General features: G+C 50.8%; 9 protein-coding genes across 9 annotated transcripts; 5 read left to right on the forward strand and 4 right to left on the reverse strand.

Annotated features, from left to right (window-relative positions):
• Nucleotides 1-66: 66 nt before the first annotated feature.
• Nucleotides 67-3,267, forward strand: BDQ94DRAFT_179432 (uncharacterized protein; the record flags this gene model as incomplete). The annotated part of the gene is made up of 3 exons (XM_026773378.1): nt 67-2,569; nt 2,682-3,062; nt 3,247-3,267. The coding sequence occupies exons 1-3, from the start codon at nt 86-88 to the stop codon at nt 3,265-3,267; spliced, it is 2,886 nt and encodes a 961-aa protein (XP_026625545.1). The 5' UTR covers nt 67-85.
• Nucleotides 3,268-5,300: 2,033 nt separating this feature from the next.
• Nucleotides 5,301-6,531, forward strand: BDQ94DRAFT_160086 (tyrosinase family protein; the record flags this gene model as incomplete). The annotated part of the gene is made up of 4 exons (XM_026769164.1): nt 5,301-5,398; nt 5,444-5,569; nt 5,639-5,761; nt 5,826-6,531. 4 exons carry the CDS (start codon nt 5,301-5,303, stop codon nt 6,529-6,531), a joined length of 1,053 nt encoding a protein of 350 aa, XP_026625546.1.
• A 25-nt stretch (nt 6,532-6,556) lies between these two features.
• BDQ94DRAFT_42724 (uncharacterized protein) lies at nt 6,557-7,645 on the reverse strand. Its single transcript, XM_026775742.1, has one exon. It carries the CDS (start codon nt 7,342-7,344, stop codon nt 6,601-6,603), a length of 744 nt encoding a protein of 247 aa, XP_026625547.1. The 5' UTR covers nt 7,345-7,645; the 3' UTR covers nt 6,557-6,600.
• Nucleotides 7,646-10,953: 3,308 nt separating this feature from the next.
• On the forward strand, nt 10,954-11,778 carry BDQ94DRAFT_171281 (uncharacterized protein; the record flags this gene model as incomplete). The annotated part of the gene is made up of 2 exons (XM_026771716.1): nt 10,954-11,177; nt 11,268-11,778. The coding sequence occupies 2 exons, from the start codon at nt 10,954-10,956 to the stop codon at nt 11,776-11,778; spliced, it is 735 nt and encodes a 244-aa protein (XP_026625548.1).
• Nucleotides 11,779-12,566: 788 nt separating this feature from the next.
• BDQ94DRAFT_145379 (LysM peptidoglycan-binding domain-containing protein) lies at nt 12,567-13,455 on the reverse strand. Its single transcript, XM_026766633.1, has one exon. The coding sequence runs from the start codon at nt 13,403-13,405 to the stop codon at nt 12,833-12,835; it is 573 nt and encodes a 190-aa protein (XP_026625549.1). The 5' UTR covers nt 13,406-13,455; the 3' UTR covers nt 12,567-12,832.
• A 1,645-nt stretch (nt 13,456-15,100) lies between these two features.
• Nucleotides 15,101-16,215, forward strand: BDQ94DRAFT_42740 (cyclic pyranopterin monophosphate synthase MoaC). The gene is made up of 2 exons (XM_026775743.1): nt 15,101-15,303; nt 15,426-16,215. The coding sequence occupies exons 1-2, from the start codon at nt 15,207-15,209 to the stop codon at nt 16,172-16,174; spliced, it is 846 nt and encodes a 281-aa protein (XP_026625550.1). The 5' UTR covers nt 15,101-15,206; the 3' UTR covers nt 16,175-16,215.
• On the reverse strand, nt 16,215-18,031 carry BDQ94DRAFT_42754 (glutathione synthase). The gene is made up of 2 exons (XM_026775744.1): nt 17,629-18,031; nt 16,215-17,504 (listed from the first exon to the last, which is right to left on the reverse strand). Exons 1-2 carry the CDS (start codon nt 17,928-17,930, stop codon nt 16,256-16,258), a joined length of 1,551 nt encoding a protein of 516 aa, XP_026625551.1. The 5' UTR covers nt 17,931-18,031; the 3' UTR covers nt 16,215-16,255.
• A 206-nt stretch (nt 18,032-18,237) lies between these two features.
• Nucleotides 18,238-20,399, forward strand: BDQ94DRAFT_145384 (Clr5 domain-containing protein). Its single transcript, XM_026766634.1, has 2 exons — nt 18,238-18,547; nt 18,679-20,399. The coding sequence occupies exons 1-2, from the start codon at nt 18,432-18,434 to the stop codon at nt 20,324-20,326; spliced, it is 1,764 nt and encodes a 587-aa protein (XP_026625552.1). The 5' UTR covers nt 18,238-18,431; the 3' UTR covers nt 20,327-20,399.
• Nucleotides 20,400-20,527: 128 nt separating this feature from the next.
• BDQ94DRAFT_42762 (DUF4396 domain-containing protein) lies at nt 20,528-21,461 on the reverse strand. The gene is made up of 2 exons (XM_026775745.1): nt 20,969-21,461; nt 20,528-20,904 (listed from the first exon to the last, which is right to left on the reverse strand). Exons 1-2 carry the CDS (start codon nt 21,318-21,320, stop codon nt 20,612-20,614), a joined length of 645 nt encoding a protein of 214 aa, XP_026625553.1. The 5' UTR covers nt 21,321-21,461; the 3' UTR covers nt 20,528-20,611.
• Between the last annotated feature and the right edge of the window lie 140 nt (nt 21,462-21,601).

Genomic DNA, 21,601 nt, shown 5'->3' on the forward strand with positions numbered 1-21,601 from the left:
CCAAAAACCTCGTTGGAGGTTGATCGGCTTGCCCTCAAGATTCTCGGGAGACCCCCCCGGGGAAAGCTCGGATTGCATACCAATCATGGTCAAGATTGCCGAGCTCTTCAGACAGTGTCTAGACAGGTTAAATGAGGTAGCAAATTCCGATAGTATTTCCAGTCTTGAGAATGAGGTTCCAGTCCATGCCTGGACCGACGAGCTCGGCAGGTTCCGTGTCTGGGCAGCCAATATCGGAGCCCACCAGCAGGGCCTATCCTCTCTCGATTATCGCCTACGCGATGCCTCGCATATTCAGAGCCAAATATTTAGGCTTCTGACAGCCCTGAAAGAGTCACTTATAGACCTGGAAGATCTCACTTCTGGTGGCATTGAGGATGCCGATGGGCCGTTTGACGAGCAGATGGAAGAGTTGTACCGTGAATTCGAAGACGAGAGCAACCATACCACGCAGGCTCAAGAGATATATCAAAGCGTCGTCAATACGATCTCCCATCTCTTCCAAATGTCAATGATTATTCGCAACCCCACCGATCATGACCGGCTCATCGGAATAGGCCGAGTGGATGCGGAGCCGTTCAAATTCTGGGCCCGGCAGCACGTCTCCCATAAACACCCCGAGCTGGAGGCGTTGATCGCGGACCGCATTAGCACAGCAATGGCGAAGCAGAGAGCTACGCTTAAGTATAGAGAACGGCACCACGCCAAGCTGAGCTGCGGTTTGGACGCTGACAAAAACGAAGCCTCGACCAGGCTGTCGGAAACGATCGCCACCTCGTTCAAAGCGCCTGTTCCGGAGCAGGCAAATAACGACGTTATGAGCAACTCTGGCATTTATGAGACCTCGTACGCAGGTACCCTATTTGTAGGGGAGAACAAGATGACAATCCCACCACCTCCAAAGGAGTCAGCGGGCCGCAAACCCTTTGAATGTCCCTACTGCTTCTTTATCATTACCGTGAAGGATACCGGGGACTGGGCGCGGCATGTATTTCGCGACCTAATGCCGTATGTTTGTCTCTTCCCTGATTGCCCAACTGCAAGTAAACGATACGGTAGCCGCCGGCAATGGTATAGCCATATCCAAGAAGAACACGGTCTGGGAAAAGTTGCCGATAGCCATTATCAATGTCCTGTCTGCAAGAAGAGCCAGTTGGCAGCTATAACCTTCAACCGACACGTTGGCCGTCACTTGGAAGAACTTGCTTTATTCGTACTTCCTCGCACAGCAAACGAGGAAAATGAATTGCTTGAGTTGTCTGAGGAAGGGAAGTTTGACGATAACTCTCAACCCCGATCGCTTGGGGATGCTGATTCAGACCGTGATATTGCCGAAGTACCGCCAATTGACGAATTGTCCAACCCTGAAGAGACCACCGCCGAACCGGATAGTTCACTTACAGAGCCTAGGCTTCAGCATCATACTATCATTCCCAGCCCCCAAGGAAAGTCGGACAACAACCCAGAGCAAAAACACACAACTTTGGCGACTGAAATCCCAAGAGAACCTTACTCAGATGAGTTGCAAAGGCTTGAAGCCCTCAACCGACCTGAATCGGATCAATATTTCCAAGCAATTCACTCTGTTACAGACGCTCGATTGCCCTATTATCACCAGAGGCCTGCTGACGTCCCTGTGGGTACGGACGAGATTGTTCAATACGATGCTGAAGATGATGGTGCCAGCTCAGACGATGGATCAGTCAATGGACCTGAAAACCGGGAAGAAGAAGGCAAAGTTGAGGAGGAAGAAGGGAATACTGACGAACAAGTTGAAGGAGATAATCCTTCTTTGGAGGAGGACCTGGGCGTCATCACACCTGAACCCGAACATGATGTCCCGGGTAAGATGCCTCTAAAGCCTGTCGAGGCATCACTCCCAAGATCCCAGCGACGAGGGTCAGCTCAATTACGGCATTACCCGGGGACATGTTGGGAGTGCGATCAAGGGTTGTTCCATGATTCTGTCCCCCTCCCCCGCCAGGGGCCTTTCTTACACTCTGCCAGCGACTCCGATGAAGATTATTACCAAATACCACCACCACCACCACCACCACCTCTAAAGTACAACACCACGTCGCATATTATTCCGAAAGAGCCCGAATCACCGCGCCGTCGTCTCAGAAAGACCCCAAAGAGAACAGATTCAAAGGAGGCGAATACCTCGTCGTCCAACCGCTTAGAAATACACCCATCTCGCTCGGTCAACCTAACAGAGCTTCGTGATACCCTCCCTGAAAGTGGATATCATCGATCCACCAAAGAGACCGTAATCCCAGAGCAAAACCGTCGGCCTGCTACCAGATATGATAATTCTTCCTATCGACGACACCGGCCCGTAGTTGACCACTTGGCCGGCGATAATGCCCCTGCGGATAAGTTATCAGATGAGGGTACGATGGTGCCCGAAAGCAGCGGCAGCATCCGGGATCGTCGACGGTCTACCTCCTACCATGACAGCGACGCGAGCACTCAGAACAGCAGCGGCGTGGATACCGACAGGCCGGAGGAGGATAACAATATCATCAAGACTCTTAACGGCGTCACAATGAGCTTTCCGCAGGAGTCGGTAGGTCTGAAGAGGGTCAGTGTTCGAACGGGTGACACGGGGGCCGTCCAACTGAACATCGAAGGGAAGCGACCGCGAAAGTACTACCTACCCGCGGGATCGGACTACACAGGCAGTGTGGCCAGCCAAGGGCTCGAGAGTTCTCGCCACGATCAGACAGACCGTCGCTCAGACCGGGCCAGTCGACGATCTACTCGGTCCACCTATACCAGTCGAACATACTACTCCTAGTCGACTCCAAACCGACGAGAACGTTTATACGTGGGGTCGCCTGGGAGAGCACAATATCGTCATTGCCTCTCTACCCACCGGAGTCTACGAAACCACCTCGGCTGCGGTCAAGATCTCGAGCCTATTTGCTTCTCTGCCAACCATCCGGCATAGGTGGCGGCATCGCTCGACTGGACGAGGAACACGATATCCGGCTCGGCGACGCTGTCATGAGCCAGGTGGGACCATGGCGGCGTCTGCCAGGCAATATCTGGTGACATGCGTGAGCGGAAAGGCTTCAATTCAATTCAAATCAAATCAAATTCTTATACCTGATCGAGCCCGCTAAGACGCTAGCTATGCAGTTTACTGTTTAAAGCATGAATATAGTTCTATATATTATCGGATCCTTTAAACTTACAGTAGATATATATAAATCATAAGAAGCAATGTATACCGTGATATAGAAAGATTATTGCTGTAGCTGAATACAACTAAAATAAGTAACAAATATAAAATAAGGTATAGATATATAAAAAAATATAAATAAGTATTATAGTTGTCTAGCCAGCTGCCTGTAAATGATTTTTTTCATTATTTTTTATTTATATTCTTACTTCATCTAATATATAAGTTACTTTTAATATAAATAATCTTTCCCGGTCCCAGAACCTAGCTAAATCTCGTGAAATTCATGAGTGAAAATGTCATATAGAATAACCCAACTTTATCACAGCACTTATAACTGGGGTTACAAAATAGTTATTATCCTTATTCAGCGCGTTGCCTTTCCACATATGGGCCTCTGGAAGTAATCGCCATCTACTTCCATCTCTGGACAATCGAAGAGGAAGGCTTTCTCTCAAAATTACTCACTGTGATAAGGTAACTGAGATAGACTTTCTGAATGATTGCACCTAAATTTCTACCTTGTATATAACCCCATAGCGTGCTTCATACTCTGAAACACATCCCCAAGAGTTAGGCATCAATGTAAGAAGGGAAACCATCGTGGAATCTTGTCATAATAGTAGAACAAAAATACCACCCACCAATAGTGTGGCATAAATTCTTCGATAATCTTGCCCAGTTGTCCATAAATTTCAACTTCAATTCGACGGGATGTCAAAGCTTCAGGTCATTTTGCTCTTCCTCTAAAGGGCTGTTTATAGATACTAAATAGGACTACGTTGGAGATCCAAAGCAATCCCACGAGGGCAATCATTCGGAAAAAAGGCCATAGCCACATTGTCAAAGTAAATAACATGCTGTTAATGGGGAAGGATTCGGCCGCGTTGATCTCGTATCGCCCCTTGCATCAACCGCGATCCTAGCGTGTCGTTGAGAGGGGATGAGTAGCCGTTAATAGAGGGATCCGCGCCCCTGCCGCGCGAACAACGATGCAAGGGATACGCTATACGAGGGACAACCATAGCTGACATTCCGCCCTTCGAGGGGTTCTTAATAGGCACACATATGAATATTTGCACATTTCAGCCGTCACGGAGTCGGACTCAGTGCGGTGTCACATATGTTTCAATCCAATCTTACAATCTGGGCGCTCTGCTGGGTCTAACGGCGCTTCAAAGTCCATGACCGCGGTTAGTAATGCCTGAATAACCGCGTGGTTGTTTGAGTATATAGCTGAAGGGAGACATTCCATGAGAGCACCGTTTGATGACTGCTGCCAAGCTGGGTTTTGCTTATCCCATGGATAGCTCGATACATTTTGGGACCGGCTAACATCCATCGCAGTGGACCTTATAGCATCTTCGCATAGGTTCTGGCTGCAGCTACGGTATCGTGCTGTCCATTATCTTAGTATGTTATATCTGAGATGGTGGAGGATAACTTTCCATCATTCATGAAACCCCGAGAGCTTATGTGGCGAGCTGCTACATGTTAATTATGTGAAGCTATATCTAAGATTCATAGAGCATGGAAGCAGTGGCTCCTGAATAGTACATGCATACATCAGCTGAAACGTAATCAAGGCTTAAACAAGATCTTAAGAATTCAATAGTAGATCCAAGTTAGTTTGGTGGCTCTTGCTAAAATGCCAAGTCACCGTATATTTAAACTTGTTTAGGTCAAAGCAGCACACTTCCAACATACCATGCTTCGCCAAAGCCAGTATATGTATAGTTGGATCTATTTTCGGTTCCTGAACCATTGGCTGTTCAAGCTGGAGTACGCCAAAGAATTGTAGCGCATTGTGAGTACAACGAAACGTCATGCCCGATTCATCCTGTGCCCAGCATTCCAGTGCAGGCATCGCGCCTGATTATTCCACAAGGAGGTGCACCGATTGGCGGAAGGGCCCGCCAATACCAATGGATGGCTGCGCGGAGTTGTCACCGATCTTGAAATTGTATAGAGATATCTGATGAATGGCCGAAGGGGCTGGTTTACGGCTGTCTGCTTTAACTATATAACAGAAGCCATGTCACCATTCGTGAAGTCCCCCATAGCCCCTGACTCCCTACACCAGCTAACACCTTACAATCATAGTTAAGATACAATGCGTGCATGGCATACTATACTTCTTCTCCCGGTCCTGGTAGCCTCAACTGCAACCGGCCGCTGTCGTCCAGCACAAGCCAGCAGTCGCAAAGACTGGTACGTGCTGCACCCTTCTTTCCACTCCCAAGCTAACATCCCCAGGGATGACTTGAGCACCCAGGAAAGGACCGACTACATAGACGCAGTCTGGTGTCTACGAGGACGTCCGGCTGTCCTTCCCAACGACCAATACCCAGGAGTACGAGATCGCCACGATGACTTTGTAGCGTAAGTGTAGAATCCTTCCCTCCTCGCCATCCTAACATTATATCCACCATCTAACAAAGATAACACCAGCACACACATCAACTACACCCTCAACATTCACAACGACGGTCTCCTCCTCCCCTGGCACCGGCATTTCACCTACCTCTACGAAAAGGCCCTCCAAGACGAATGCGACTATCAACGAACCGTCCCGTAAGCTCCATCCCTAACCCTTCCCTCCCCCAAACCATCCTAAGCCCCCAACTCAACCCATCAGATACTGGAACTGGCCCACCACAACCAACCTAACCGCCTCCCCCGTCTTCGACGGATCCCCCACCTCCTTCTCCGGCAACGGCTTACCCCAAAACAACACCTCGAACCTATGCCCCCTAAACATCACTCCCTGCCCCTCCCCCGGCACCGGCGGCGGGTGCGTAACCACCGGCCCTTTCTCAAACTGGTCCATGCACCTGGGCCCCTTCTCCCTCTCCCAAGTAATTCCCTACGGGGACCTCCCCGCCAACGCCTTCGCCTACAACCCACGCTGCCTATCGCGGAACTTCACCACGGACTGGCTCGCTGCCCTGAACACCCAGGACAAAGTGGACGACATGCTCGCGGCCACCGATATCGAGGGGTTCTTGGAGCTGATGAGTCCCAGTGCGAATGGGTATGCGGGGGCTCACGAGGGAGGGCATGCGAGTGTGGGGGCGAATATGCTGGATACGTTTGCGTCGGCACAGGACCCTGTGTTCTTTTTGCATCATGCTATGGTGGATCGGGTGTGGACGTTGTGGCAACTTGGGGATTGGGACGCGAGGAAAGATGCGTTGAATGGGACGACGGTTGTGCATAATCCTCCTGGGGCGCCGGAGGTTACGTTGGATACGGTGATGGAGTTTGGGGTGTTGGATGAGCCGAGGAGGGTGGAGGAGGTTATGGATGTGTTTGGGGGGGATTATTGTTATCGGTATGATTAGTACTAGTATGTGGATTTCATTGCAAGCAGTGCATAAATAGGTTCGGTATATAGTTTAGGTGAGTTGTGCTCAATACACAGTCGCCTGCTGAACATCAATATGTCCTGAAAACAACTCGTCCTTGCCCGGGTCCTCCGGCAACTCCACCCCATAGAACTTCCTCAATACGTCTTGAATTACATCATAGCAAGCGCCATACCGCACGAGCTTCATATCCCGAAAGTTGATGATCGTCGATGACGCGCGCGGCACGCTAAACGTGCGCTTGCCATAGTCGATAACGATATCCGCGGCCTCCACGATCTCGGGCTCAATATCCTCGAGGCGGACCTTCATCCCCGACCCCGAGATATTAGCCGATGAACCGAGCAGTGGTAATCCCGCAGCATGGCACAGTCGAATAAGTTCATCCTGTAAGGGTCCTCCATTCACTAGCATGGAGAGGGTGCCGTCGTGCGTGCAGCGCGAGAGCAACTCAGGGCCGAGTTTCTGGATGATTGGGTGGTCGGCCCGAAACGGGGCCGCAACGCCGACGGGCACATCCAGATCCACGGTTAGAGTCCGAACCATGGACTCTTCGCGGGCCGGGAGGACGTGGATTTCTTGGTGGAGCGCGTAGCTTCCGATCATGGCGTGCTTCTTGTGTGGTTTGCGGCGCTTCGTCGTGAAGAGCCGGTCCAGGGCTGCTGGGTCGCTGGCGACTAGGCCGTAGCCGATGCTGCCGGGAATGAGGGCGATGCCTTGGTTTTTGATCACTTCGAAGACGCGTTCAGCGTCACGGAGAACGTCGATGGGGGTGGTTGAGTAGGTCATTGTGAGTGTACTTGTGTTTGAGTCTGGGGTAAGGGTAGTAGAGTGGAGAGAAGGATTCTGATGCTGGTGTTGGTGGGGAGAAGGATTCTGGGGCGAGGATCCGGGGGAGGTTATAAGTTATGCGTATTACGTGCGGGGTGCAGTAAACATGGATGGGGATGGGGAAGGGTGTTCGTGTGACTGTGATCATGCTGACGCCACTTTCATCATGTCTCTATGTCTGGACATCTAGGGATAATTCTCCAGCAATCGGGTGGAGAAGTGACCATAGGCAGCAGAGGTAAAACAAAGCAGTCAAGAGCAATTGCCTCGGGTAGAAGAGGGTCAACATACCGAGCACTGACTTTGAATTGCCTCGTTCGGGCTCGCCCATACTCTCCAGCTGGTGGTTGGTCGTTTGGTTGACCGGACCCTCTGTTGCTCGGACGGTGTAGCGGTGTCCTTGGATAAACGGAACACGCGGCAGCTGGAACAAGGTTTCATTCATGCCGGCAGCCGGAATTTCGATTAAGTCGTTTGAGCGTCTGCATTCGGCACTTCGGGATAGACCAGTTCAGGAAGGTGATGAGGGGCTGTTGTTGGTCTTGTTCGTGTTGTGGACGGTCACTGATGGTGACGCACTGATGGGGTCAAGTCGGGTACCCATTGTTGTTTGCGTCTGCAATTGGAAGCACACAGAGGATATGGGAAGTGAGAGTCAACCATAGACGCTGGGATGGCCAGTATAGGGTACAGGCCGCATTGATTGTCGTAAATCAGCTTGATACTAGGTGGTGGGATCATTCCTCTTCAGATGCCCTGGCACTATCTGCTTCACCATGGCACGGAAAGCCTACTAAGTTGGCCACCTGCTCAATAAGTATTCTGTGAGTGCGAGAGAGAAGTCCAATATAAGTTAAATAACCAAGCAGTAACACTGGACAGGTGATACTACTGTCGAAGTATATCAGTCCCTCAGTACAACAGAGTGTGGCCATCAGACTCTGGAATGGCTATTCCATGGGTCGGTCAGTGCTTCCGTCAATGTATGAGGAGCGTGCATTGTTTGAAGGTTAAGCTTGCTTGTCCTCTCGCGCTGTTCGGAAGGAGGATTGCAGAGGCTTCACCGGCTCTCTATAGCCCGCAATGTGTCTTTACCGGGCTCGTGTAAAGCTCGATGGCAGCCATGCGTATAAGAGACAAGGGATTTACACCACTGAGGCCTGGTGTGACCAGCGGAGAAGATTTTGATGAGTTAGACTCAGTAGAGAAGTCAGTGAATACGTCTAGTCTGAGACTTCTACGCTATATGTTCATGGATCATGAGAGCAATCTTCTTCATCTTTTGGCATAATCCATCTAGCACACTGTTTTGGGGCAAGAGCTACTGTCTGCGTTTGTAATTAACCAGGCAACTAGTACATTGGTAATGATATGTCAGTGATACCCGAAATTCCCTCTATTGTCAGATGTACCGGAGGTGATTATTTCCTCAAGATATGACAAACTATGACGGTTTGCAGTGGGGATCATATGATTTTGGGGAGACAAAGTCATACTATAGAACAAACCGATTGTGCAGTAAGTGTTTAGCATTTCGGAAGTCTCGGCACGATGCAACCAGAGTGTATTCCTACAAAGGTTGTCTTCGGTAATCCTGTACTACGAAGCATTAGAGCGCAATTGGTGCCCACAGTATAGGGACTCTTGATTGTGGGAATCGATCTGGCTGGAAACCGCAGCAGAGCAGGGGCAAGGGATATAACAAAGCGGAGGATTCAGCTACAGTCTAGATCCAGCCATAGACGTACTAGAACCCCGGCATCAAGTGACAAAAGACGTTACCGAGGTTACAGCCGGTATACCCATGCTCGTATTGCAATCCCTGATTCTCCTTAGGATCGAAAGCAACCAAGCACCTCAGTCACAATTTCCTTGTTGCTCCCGAAAAGGCAGCATTGACAACAGTTTCACAAACACAAAGATCGGTCACTCCGTCATTCTGGCGGTGAGGGCTTGGGCAGGGATTAAGCAGCCAAGGAGAGGTTGCAAACTGCAGAGATAGTCTATGTGTGTATACTTCAAGTCGCACCTAGAAAATGCAGGAGCTGATGGATAGATCCAGTACGAAACTGCTCTGTACTATACGCCATACGTAGGTACGCTACCTGGACTCTGTGGTTGCGCTCAAAAAATACGTAAATGAAGTTGATAGATCCAACGGAGCGCGGGGAAGCATATGCCTATGATAAGCTAAGTAGAAAAGAGGAATGTGGCTGGCTCTCGTTTCCGGGGGCAAATGAAGTACCCTTGATCCTGGAGAAGGGTTGGCATATGATTTCAGCCTGTAGCCGCCCAAGCCGACGTTGGGACAAGGATCGTATCTGTGATGTATCGTGAAGGTTGGATTGGGGGAAGGTAAGCTGTAAGGGTTGACTCGGGAGTGGTTTCGCGCCGACTCGCTTGCTTGCTGGATCGCTGGCTACGATAGCTTCCTACATCTCGGTTTTGCTCGAAGGCTGCAGGGAAAAGAGTGGATGAGGACAAGAAAAATTGATTAGCTCGAACAAGTTCCTGTTATGCAAGCCGGGCCGAGATCGGGCGGACTCTACTCTTGCCGCGGTCAAAAGCGGCCCTAACTCAATTTCTCTTGCCGAAATAGGGCCTAAATAATCCCTTTTATCATCGCTTGGTGTTGCCCGTATTGGAACTTCGCAAAGGAGGACTTCGTGGGTTGCGTTCCCACGATCTCAAGAGCACTCGATTGAGGGATCTGCATGATGTTGTTGAGATCCGCAGAAGGCGGCTCGAGCCGGCCCATGGCGTCTGGGAGTCACTACTGGAGCTGATCGCCAGAACGTCAGGTTCACACTAGATCCGCAGCGAAACTGCCTTGCGTTTCTACAGAAACAACGTTGGGACGAATTGAGAAGGTTGCAGACTCCGAGTCTGGCAGGTACCATCCTTGTGTAGTAGCAGAGAGTCTGCTGATATGACTACTCGCATTTTAGTCGTCAATTCAGTTTAAGGAGTTATTATTTCTTTATACAATCTTATCAGCACACGAAGTACGGAATAATATCGGCTCAACTGCAAAATCCTTCATTTTATCGGAGTGTCGAGTCTTCCAGCTGGCCCAAAGACAGACTACCAGTGGACATGTCACTCAGCTTGGGTCCTGCAGCCCCCACCCACATATGTCACATAGAGAGGATGTTTCAGTACCTGCTTGCAGACCCACCTCCCTACTCAGTCGTCAGGTAAAATGAACCATTCATGGTATATCGGATATGTCAGACACAGATTTTGCTCGGTGCCTGCGTATAACCTACCCACCAGTTGGCCAGATCACACCAGACAGGACAGTCAGGGACATACGACACCCTTGTGCCTTTACCAGCCACTCAGAGAATCAAAGAACTGTCTATACATTGAGTGAGGATGTCAGATTGCTTTTGACTACGGGCAATTCCTACGTCGTGTGCGCTGAAAGGATTTTCTCCTTAGGCCGCAATATAAGACGTAATAAATTCCCTATTCAATTTCCACACTTCAGCAACACTTAACTAGCCAGTTGTTAGTTTTGCTCGGCTCCCACTTCTTTTGTGGCGGTTAGAATTGCATACCACCATGGCCAGGACTTCTTCGAGACGTCAAACCAGGAATAGGCCTGAGACGCCTCCACGCACCCCGGCAGTTTCCAAACGGCCTCCGATTACATGGAATTATATGGAAGACTGTATGCTATTGAGGGGAATGATCCTGGCTTTGAACGAGGGAACCCTTTCAAAGCAGGTTTTCGAAAAGCTAGTGGAGAGAAGAGGAGATGATCGTTATTCCGCTGATACTGCGAGGTAAGTGCGTGCTTTTGACTATAGCCCTTTAGAACAAGTTACAATCCTGTTCGCCACGATTACTAACCTTTTGATAAGAAAGCGTTATAGGGATCTTACCATCATGTGCACAGCAGTCGAGAGGGACCGCCGCGACCTCTTTCCACAGGTGATCATGGTAAAGCCCAAGTCAGAGAGTCACGCGGATGATGCCTATATAAGTGCCCAAGAGCCAGAAGACTATTTTCTCTCGCCAGATCAGACTCCATGCTCCATGGCGAGCTCCTCTCCTTCAGCTGAGTCCTCTGCAACCCTGACCCCGAGCCCTCGCCGCAGTCAGCGTCGGAGCACTCCCGAAGACCCTGGCACACCCACTCGCCAATACCGCCGAAGGGAATCTGAGCGACGGCAAAGCGGTGCTCCTTATCAGCGTGGCGTTTCATCGCGAACGAACCCCCAACCGCCCGCAAGAACTCCCGCCCCTCCCAGGCGTCCTCAAGGAACGAGTACCTCGCGTGGTTCTCGTCAGTCACAATCCAGGTATCGAACACCAGCGACCAGTCAGAATGCCCGATCCGAGAGTCAACAATGGAATTTTCAGGCAAGGATCAGCCATGATTGATGGGGAGTCTGTCCAATCACTTCTGACTTTATGCTTTGCACTCATTTCGGCTTCCCGTTTTGCTTTCGTTGAATGGAGTCCAGCAGTTGTTGGCCTTGTTGCTTCCTTGTTTATGCTCGGCTATCTACTTTCTGTTTGAATATTCCTTAGTCTTTTCGTCTTGACCCTACTGGTTGGGATTCCTTCGTATGTTCCTATACTATTATGTGTTCAGTTTGGTCTTTTTGGATTGCAAAATGTATGACAGAGGATGATGTATTAGTTAGTCTACTCATAAAATGCTATGATATATAGAAAGAAAGCCCTATTCCATAATTCCATTTCTTTTCTTTCTCTCATTTTATCTCTCTCTCCCTCCCTCTCTCCCTCCGTCTCTTTCTTTCTTTCTTTCTTTCTTTCTTTTTTTATTTTATTTTATTTATTTTTTTTCTTTCTTTTTCTTTTTTCTTGTCCCTTGCTCGATCCTAAGAAAGGTTCTTATTAGCTTTACACAATGCTCTCCCGACTACTAGACTGTCTCTTAATATCAAGCAGGTCTTCCTGAAAGTAGCATGAATACATGTTCCTGAATGACTACTACTATTCCTGATAGATTCCCACAATGGCTCAGGCCCGTGTTTGCGCTTACAGCGACATACATCAAAGCCTCTCGAACTTGTAAGCCTCGTCGCCCGATAGAGGTGGTACAGCATCATGGAACTACATAATCTGGCAGGGTCACAAGATCACCCCGCTTCTGTACTATCTCAATATATGGATATATTGTTGGTAGTCCTTGATCTCTTGTGTTTCGATCGAGACTTATGTATCATCTTTATCGGTGGATTTACTCTAGTAGATCCATAATATTGAGTAACAGCAGTATGCCAAATGAACCGCAAAGCATCTCTCCGTTAAATTCCTCTCAAACAAAGTCGAGTAGTAGTACTAGCTAATACTCAGCTACTAGATTAAGCCCAAACAAAAGCGATATTAACCATCCCCCAGCCGACAATCAGCATGAACCATGAACCGCATAAATCTCAGCTCACTCATCATTCATACCCTACTTCACCTACAACACACCCACACAAATATAATACCCCAACCACAAATTAGTGCAACCCGTACCAACGGCCGGATTCCAAGCGATGATATCCGTCACCGACACACTCTTCTTCTGCGCCACTGTCGTACAGGTATCCCCAGAGGCGACCAGATAGAAGGCATCGCAGTTACTCACCATCCCTGACTGAGTGGGCAATGGGGTAGTCACGGCTGTTGTGGTGGAGGTGGTCGTAGTAGATGTGGTCGTAGTAGTGGTGGTAGTGTCACTAACTCCAGTGCAGACATAGTACCCCAGCCAGAGAGTCTCGCAGCCGGAGCCAACACTCGGATTCCACGAGTAGAAGTTGGCAAGCGAGATGCCAGCACTGGAGGCAATGGTGGCGCAGGTATCGGTGCTAGACACTAGGTGGAAGGAGTCGCAATTGCTGGTCATGCCGGGCTGAATTGGAGAGGGGGTGGCCACGGCGTTGATGGCTGCAGCTGGGGCCGCGAGGAGCGTGGTGGGAGTGCCAGCACGGGGAACATGTGCTGTAGCGAGGGAGGAGAGGAGGGTGAAGATGGTGAGGTATGTGAGATACATGATGTAGTGGATATACTAGTAGTATCTTGAGGGTAGAGAATCTGTTTCTGAGGATGAGAGATGAGTCTGCATGGGAGGATACGGCATGGTTTATATAGCCATGATGGCAAGGCTGTCTTCACGGAAGACATGGCTGAAATAGTACTATAGACGCCTATCTTGCCCTCTTCCCTCGTCAGGCAAGTCATGTCTTGGAACTATCTTGGCTGGTGATGCTGTATAGCGAGGATACTCTGCAAAAGTCTCACCACGACGGGAATTCCGGGTAAACCGGGTAACGAGGTCTCTCTTCCGGGTGTTACCTTGTGACGTGGGATTCATGCATTCAGTGGGACTCATAGCGGTAGCCTTCCCTTTCTGCACGACGTCTCTTCCTATCCGTAGTAGTATTCCCTCTCCAGACGGTCAACACCGGGTATGTCATTCTAGGTCGAAAGACGGGCCTGGTTCTCTAGAGCCTAGGACTAAATTTAGCTTTCTTCTAATGCAGCACCAGGTTTGTTCCGCAGTTGACCGAGACAACGTTGAACCACTCGGGAGACAGGGAACTGATATTCAGGCGTCCTAGCGACCTGGATTGCATGGGTCCTGAGAGGGAAGGCTTGACGCGAAAGCAATATGTCTCACAAGTACAGAGTGCTGACTGGAGAGGTTTTATCGGACCCTGTTCGAACTCAAGCTAGCTTTCGATAGTTGATGAGTTTGCATCCGGCTTGACCCCTTCTGGACCCCGTCAGTTGTCTGACACTTCCTAGTTCGGAAAAGCATCGCTAATGGTCAGACTGGTCCTGCTGTCTATTTCTGCAATGCGACAACGCCACTCCTGTCACTATGGGTCTTGGAGCATTGAAGTGCTTCGAAGCGGAGGACGGAAATGCGGGGAATTGGCCGCGGGGAACGGGCCGGAGCCATGGAATGGGTCAGGAACCACGCCGAGAGCATGATTGCGTCTTGCCTATTGGTAGTTCACTATACTATTTGTATTGTCTGCAGAGCAGAGTATATTCTCAGCCGATAGTTATTGAACCACTTAGAGTCAGTCGGGTACTGCTTCGATACGATATGACGTGAGATTTCAACGGTGGCGTCGGTAGTGCGGAGGGACTCCTGCTTGATTACTTGCTTGCTCGGTCGTACAGCAGCATCAATCACCTCTTCTATCACATCAACCCATCATTTGGCTGCTCACATGGTCGTCAAGCGTGTGAGACTCGCGAGCGGGGAAGTGGAAATATCTTAAACTACAGCGAGTGGAAAGTTCACCTCATGGACTGGCTGTATGTAAGGCAGATGGTAACTGACTAGTTTGGATCAATGCTTATGATAGCATCAAATTTAGGTTAAAAAACCATTGTCGATGGTTCCATAGACTCTTTATGGTGTCCGACATTCAGTCTATCAGCTCAGCCTCTTCTATCTCTGGCCTGGGAGGCCATACAGCTATCCCCATAGATTGTCTCTTCTTTTCGTGAAGGATAACGAGTGGATCATCAGCATGACATAACAACAACAACGACAAACGATAAATTAATTTCAATGAGTCCACACATAGTGATATCCTAGATACATTATTATGATGCTTGTCACAAATAACTGCATATTCCTACAGCCCTCCTCACGTGACCCGCACCGGGGATCTCCGCGGCGATTGCGGCAGGGCATCCCCACTGATAAGAAACAACATCCAAGCTTTCTCCGACTCCTTCACTCAACGCGCATCAAGGGACGACTCTTCGTCTCCATACAATGACCCTATAGCCTACTGTCTGCGCCGGGCCGGACTGTTTCCTAAAAGAATAAAATGACTGACCTTTTGTGGCGCGGGCGGGGAGTCACGTCGCTCCTGTCATCCCTTCGCCGCACCAGATTAGCAAGCTGCAACCCCATATTAGTTATTGGTGGGTAAGCATGAAACTGTGAATCCGTTCTCCTTGTTGCGATGTCCACTTCAATGCTCGCCGCATGACCTATCATGAAACATGAATCATGCATATGTTCTCCGCTGATAGACATCAAATAGATAATCCATCTTCGCGAACCAACTATAACCCTACTCCCTCCATCTCCAGCAAAGTACCATGGCTGAGCAATTTACCACAAAACCTCCCGCAATCGAGATACCACCACACCAACCATCGAAACAATAGCAATGCATCCTCCAACACCCCCAAACCCATCTCCCTCCCTACAACCCCCGACCCCGACCTCCCACACCTCAACGCCTCGCAAAACGTGCACATGACCAAGATCTCCAGCAAACCCATCACCTCCCGCATCGCAACAGCAACCTGCCACATTCAATTCTCCAACACTCGGCCATGGGAGATCCTGCGCGGCGGCGGAATGACCAAGAAGGGGGACGTATTTAGCGTAGCGCGCATCGCGGGGATCATGGCTGCGAAGAGAACACCAGATATTATCCCTTTGTGTCATCCGGGGATAGGGATTACGGGGGTGGAGGTGGATGTGGAGTTGGTTGCTCCGGACGCTGCTGAGGATGATGGATGGGGTGGATGGGATTCAGGGCATGGAGGGATGCGGGTCGTGGCTAGTGTGAGTTGTGAGGGACGGACGGGGGTGGAAATGGAGGCGATGACGGCGACGATGGGGGCGGCGTTGACGGTATATGATATGTTGAAGGCGGTGGATAAGGGGATGGTGGTGTCGGGGGTGAGGTTGTTGGAGAAGAAGGGGGGGAAGAGTGGGCATTGGGTTAGGGATGGTACTGCTACTGCTACTGGTAGTGGTGGTGGTGGTTCTGAGAAGTGAATTAGTTATCTATATATTGTCTATACTAGTAGATATATATGGATGATCTAGCTGGTGTACAGATGGGCCTATCATGTCGTCCTAGTAGAGAATGATACTGTCCAGACTGGAAAATCCCGTGGCGACGCCTCCCTCGTTGACGTCTTTGCCCTTGGTCCGCATGAGCCAGCCTCCCTGTTCGTTGTGCAGGATTTTGCCTCCGGCTTGGTCCCAGAGGATCGTGCCGTAGATGCCCAATTCTCCGATGACATTTCCGCTGAGGACTTCGCCGTCTGGTCGCAGCGCCACGTTCTTGGCCTCGGCGGGCGGCTGGATCAGCTCCATCAGGATCCACCGCTTCCATTCTGTCTCAGGGAGGGATCGCAGGAAGTCAGGGATCGCCTCTTTGTAGATGTTGTTTCCACCTCCCTCGCGCTGGGGTTTCAACACGTGGTTGGCTGCTGTTTCAGAGGTCAAGGCAAGCTCTCGTCCACGGCCATTCGAGGAAAGATCATATTGCGGAGCAAAGGTGGCTCGTAGCCTCTCGATTGTAGTTGAGTCGGTACCGGCCAAGAACTTGGCAAGATGATCCGGCCCCTGGGCTTCCGCGAGCACCTGCTGTACGATCTTCGATCCCGCTAGCTGATTCAGGACAGTGGGGCATTTGATGGCGGCGGAACGCTCTAGATGAATGCGAGCATCCCAGTCACGCTCGGATTTGTAGTCTGTCGGTGTGTAGAAAGAACGGAGGTACACAGTTGTGACTTCGAATTCTACTCCTTCGGCGTGAGGGGGGCGGTAGATGAGCGGCCGGGAAGGATTGGAGGCGGGAATGTGAGTGTGAGTGAAGACTTCGGAGCTGAGCAAACGGAATACGGGAATCTTGTGAACCTGCGCAAGTTGCCTCGAGAGAGCTAATTGATCGAAGACGTTCCGTTCACCTTCCTGGACAACAAAGACGATGCATGTAGGTAGAGCTGGTGATGACTTGGATGGTCCATAGGCAGAGTGTGCTGCAGCTAAGCCCGCCGAGAGGGTCTCCACAGAAGTGTTCTTGGGGGGCTGGCTGGTGCTCAGTAGGGGATGCGACGGATACGCGATGGGATGACCCGGTGGGGAGTTGAGAAGCTCGGTATGCAGGGACGTTACGAGCGTTGACAACCCGCCGAAGGATGAGGAGATGGTGTTAAACTCGACCTGCTTCAAGGAGGGAGGAGACGAGGCAGACGGCATGTGAGGCATGTAATCGGACCGATAGAGGCCAAGGGAGAGGTTCTGAACGTAACCTTCCTTTTTGACTGCGAGGTGGACATTCCAGAGGTGCGAGATGAAGTCATCCACGTCAATGAGGCTAGAGTGAAGAACGGTTTAGCATCTACATCTGGAGATTCAAAACCAAACGAAGTGCAACAGAACGCAGCAAAACTGGTCCCATGAAGCTGAGAGCAAGATGACAGATAAGAGGTGCCCCTTACTCTTCCATGATGTCCCCAATCCATTGTTCGTCACAGGTGATTGCGGCATAGAGTTGGTTGTACACCGTCTGGAGGGCCTGGGCCTCTTCGAAGCAAGATTTGGGGAAAGGACTGGGGAATAAGGTAACCGGGGCACTGGTCGCCACAACGCCTTGAGGGTCTGACTCCTTGGAGATGAATGTCGGTGCAGGACGGATCATCAATCCATGTTGAACAGTCCAGTCTTTCACGGTCCGAACCAGGAACTCCTTCTGTGCGGGGTTCAGGTGGGGAGGATAATCCGCGTAGACGGAGTCGGACATTGCGAGAAATGACTCAAAGACGTATGTGACAGCACCTGACAAGATCCACGGTAATGGTAATGATGATTGAGTGATCCAATTCACAAATAAGAAAGTTGAAGATGAAGAAGCAGTAGCAGAAGAAGAAATCTAGTAATCTGCGGGGAGGCCGCCGATCACAAACGGCACAGCGCGGAGGGGCATATCGGCACTGGATTATTAATCCGGGCCGACTGCAAGTCAGCACGTCAGAAAGTCAGGTGACCACCGGGTTGTTGCGCAAGTGCACCGTCTGGCTCCCCTCAACCGACCAGCACTACGGCGGTCCAGAAGCACGACGGATTCACAGGCGCGACTACGGGGCACAGCAAGCACCCCCAGTGTCTTGAGCAATCACTCCATCTCTTTTACCTTCCCCAACTTCCTCTCCACTCCACCCAGCTGGGCTGGCTGGGTTGCTGTCCCCCCAGGCACTACCTCCGCTGGGGAGGGTGTGTCACTCCCCCGTTCATCCCCGTCACCATGGTTTACGACTGGGATGGCAAGCGGGAAATCTGCTATCAGATGTATATCAAGGATAAGAAGGCCCTGGAGGAGATTATGGAGTATATGAAGAATGTCTACCAGTTCGCCCCAAGGTGAGTGACTTTACGCACGCGCCATCTTTGACACGACACTCATTGTGTGCTCCTGTTCATACTTCCAATCTCAAACATCCCAAATTTATCCCTTCTCGTCTACTATTTTGTCTAACCTCGCAATTTCATAGTAAACGTGCCTTTCAGACTCAATTTAAACGGTGGGGCTTCCCTTCGAAACAGAATCCTGCGCATAAAAACGCCAAGCTGGTAGCACGAGTAAAGCAGCTATGGGAGAAGAATACAAGCCAGCGGGATATGCTTCGCATACTGAATGAGGAGGGCTTCGAGATCAAGGAGCGGGAGCTGATGCGGGTGCGGGCCAAGAACCGCTGGCTACTTCGGGTCCCTAACGGGATGAAGTCGCAATCGCGCATTCAGACCCCAATCCAGCTGCCCGAAGATGAAGGGCTCCTTGCTCTCCAGCAGGAAGTATACAAAACCGAAGGACCGCCCTTCGACGAGACCGAGAACCTCCCCACCCCCACAACAGACGACCCTACCTCGCCCAATCTGCCTCCCGAAGTCCTTGCCAAGCGCAAGGAGCGCCTCGAGCGGCTCAAAGCGGAAAGCGAAGAGCGTTGGGCGAGCAGGAAGCGTCGCCGTCGGACTCGTGGATGGGCAGGGCTGCCGGCTGACCCGCCGGGACCTCCGCGCTTCCCCTCCGAGACGACCATTGATGAGAGCAAAAAGTATCTCGGGCTGGACAATGCGATGTATCGCCAGGTCCGGGATCAGTTCCAACGGATCTGTGAAGAAGCAGGCTTCATCAAGAAGACCGTTGCGGGACCCGAGAGATGGCAGGACGCCAAGAACAAACTGATCGAGGGATCACCACATCTCCAGCAGGTGTTCTGGCACGATCCCAACCAGCTAGAAGCTAAAACACTTGCCCTAGATGTGCTATGCACCGATGTGACGAAAAGGATGAGGACTTTGGAACGGCGAATGACCATTGCCGAGGCCAAGAATGTCCTCGGGATCAACCCGGAGGAGAGCCGCCAGATACGAAATGCGTTTTACAACACCCTGAAGGCGGACCATTTCACGAGCAAGCTGGAGGCAGGCGACGAACATTGGAAGGAATTAAAGGACCAATGGATCCAAAATTCGGAGCTCCTTCGTCAGATTCTTGCGCCCGGCCCCGCAGACCCGGAGCATGCGGCGAAAGTGAAGGCCCTGGAGGTGCTGTGCCGCGACGTCATGAAGCGGCTCCGGGATGACCAGACCAAGCGGGATCCCGCCCGCAAACCATCCGTCCCTCACGCCCCGGCTCAGTCAGAACCCGAGAGTCCTCCGGTCAGCAGCAGCTACGGGAGTGGCATTGCCAACGGAATCAGTACACTCGCCTCGCAGGCGCTGGCGAGTGCCCCAAGTGATCTCAGTGACATGCAAATCGATCCCTCCCTGCTGCAAGCTGCCAATGACCCTTCCTTCGCGACGGGCCCTTCGGATTCCGCAGCTGCGTTTGGCTATGTGGACCCGATGCTGGGGCCCTCCGTGGTGCATGTACCTGTCTACCTTCGTATCCATCCGCAGAGTCCACTGCACGGCGACTCGAAGACCTGGGTGGAGAAGCTGACGGCGCGGTCGGTGGCTGAGCTGCAGCAGATTGTCGGCGAGAAGTACCCGGACGCGGTGGTCACGAAGATCGAGGGGATGGACCGCGATGAGAAGGGCAATGAGATCCCGTTTGTAATTGACGAAGATCACGAGCTCGATGCGTACTTGACCCACGTGCAGGGGCGCAAAGCCACCTTTGTGTTTTGCCTAAACTAACATACAATTAATTCGTATACTCCGTAGCTAGCAAAAAAAGTGTTACTATAATAGGCCAATGCCAGAAGACATGATACTGTTTGTAACTCCTTCGCGGTTTATTCACGATCCTATAACAAGGACTTGCGTGTATGAGGCCATCCTCCAGAGAACCAGCTAGATGCAGAAAGCCGAGATTTATCCATGCGATAGTATCAATTTATCTCCGATCAGTAGGAAATAGACATACATACAAGCGCAAAAAATATAAATACATATATTAGACTACATCAAAACACTGATTCATCAATGACAAGCCTTCCCAAACTTCCTCAGCCGAAAATAATTATACGGCAACGGCGCCAAATAACCCGCCGCCATGGACGTAGCCGCAGCAGTCCAAAACATTGGGTCAGCGATATTCACCATCCCTCCCGTGAGATGATAATCGACCAGATTCTCCGCCGTCTCCATGGCCAGCATCGACACCATACTCATTCCCATGGCGGTGCGGGCAGCCGCTGGCCAGGAGAGTTGGTCCGCACCTCGGCGGAGAAGGACGGTCTCAAGGATGACGGAGGTGGTTATTCCTGAGGCCACTGTGCTCTTGGTCAAAAAGACGTTCGGAAGGGTTGAGTTGTAGAAGGGGATTTGGGAACGTACTTGAGGCACCCATTATGAGGCCCATTCCTAGATGGGGATAGTAGGTTTGGAGGATCCATAAAGCGGAGAAATCACCCAGTGTGCAGCCGACGAGGCAGCGGAGGGTGTTGATGCTGGCGCGCTTCCAGGCAGACTTGCTCGTCCAGAACTTGAAGGTGAGATGATTTTGGGACTGTGGTGGTCCTGTGGTTGTTGAACATGATGTAGTATTTCCGGTGTCTGAGGATGGTTTGTGACAGCTTGGGGTCTGGGTGGATCGGCAGGCTTGTGCTGGGGAGAGGATGGAGAAGAGGCGAGTGGGAAGATTTATCCGAAGAATCGAACTCGTTCTATGGATCGTTTTGAGAGTCATGGTGGAAGAAGGTCACAATCTGGGGAAGTCTCTGTGGTAGGAGTGGCTCTTCTCATCTTGTCTTTGAAGTTCTTTTTTTCACGCGAAAAAGACGCATTCCTGATTAAGTTGTCTCCCGCTTATCTCCGGGGTGGAAAGAAGAGCAGCTCCACCGGCATTCAAGTCGTTTAAAAGTTAGTATCGAGTAGCTTATTATTTGTGAGACACTCAAATGGGCACTCGGATATAAGACTTGCCTGCTACGGTAGCATCTTATCACCGGTCCAGTGCTGATGAATGCC

This window comes from Aspergillus welwitschiae (genome assembly GCF_003344945.1).
Source record: "Aspergillus welwitschiae strain CBS 139.54b unplaced genomic scaffold BDQ94scaffold_19, whole genome shotgun sequence".
In the NCBI taxonomy this organism is placed as follows: Eukaryota; Fungi; Ascomycota; class Eurotiomycetes; order Eurotiales; family Aspergillaceae; genus Aspergillus; species Aspergillus welwitschiae.

What these genes read in the sequence shown, in the direction of transcription:
- BDQ94DRAFT_145379 (XM_026766633.1), bottom strand. Translation starts at nt 13,405, where the DNA reads ATGTATCTCACATACCTCACCATCTTCACCCTCCTCTCCTCCCTCGCT.
- BDQ94DRAFT_145384 (XM_026766634.1), top strand. Translation starts at nt 18,432, where the DNA reads ATGGTTTACGACTGGGATGGCAAGCGGGAAATCTGCTATCAGATGTAT. An exon ending in GTCTACCAGTTCGCCCCAAG is followed by an intron (nt 18,548 to 18,678) that starts GTGAGTGACTTT and finishes GCAATTTCATAG; the next exon opens with TAAACGTGCCTTTCAGACTC.
- BDQ94DRAFT_42754 (XM_026775744.1), bottom strand. Translation starts at nt 17,930, where the DNA reads ATGTCCGACTCCGTCTACGCGGATTATCCTCCCCACCTGAACCCCGCA. An exon ending in ATTGGGGACATCATGGAAGA is followed by an intron (nt 17,505 to 17,628) that starts GTAAGGGGCACC and finishes TCTTCACTCTAG; the next exon opens with CCTCATTGACGTGGATGACT.
- BDQ94DRAFT_42740 (XM_026775743.1), top strand. Translation starts at nt 15,207, where the DNA reads ATGACTGACCTTTTGTGGCGCGGGCGGGGAGTCACGTCGCTCCTGTCA. An exon ending in CAACCCCATATTAGTTATTG is followed by an intron (nt 15,304 to 15,425) that starts GTGGGTAAGCAT and finishes GACATCAAATAG; the next exon opens with ATAATCCATCTTCGCGAACC.
- BDQ94DRAFT_42724 (XM_026775742.1), bottom strand. Translation starts at nt 7,344, where the DNA reads ATGACCTACTCAACCACCCCCATCGACGTTCTCCGTGACGCTGAACGC.
- BDQ94DRAFT_42762 (XM_026775745.1), bottom strand. Translation starts at nt 21,320, where the DNA reads ATGACTCTCAAAACGATCCATAGAACGAGTTCGATTCTTCGGATAAAT. An exon ending in CCTCATAATGGGTGCCTCAA is followed by an intron (nt 20,905 to 20,968) that starts GTACGTTCCCAA and finishes CCAAGAGCACAG; the next exon opens with TGGCCTCAGGAATAACCACC.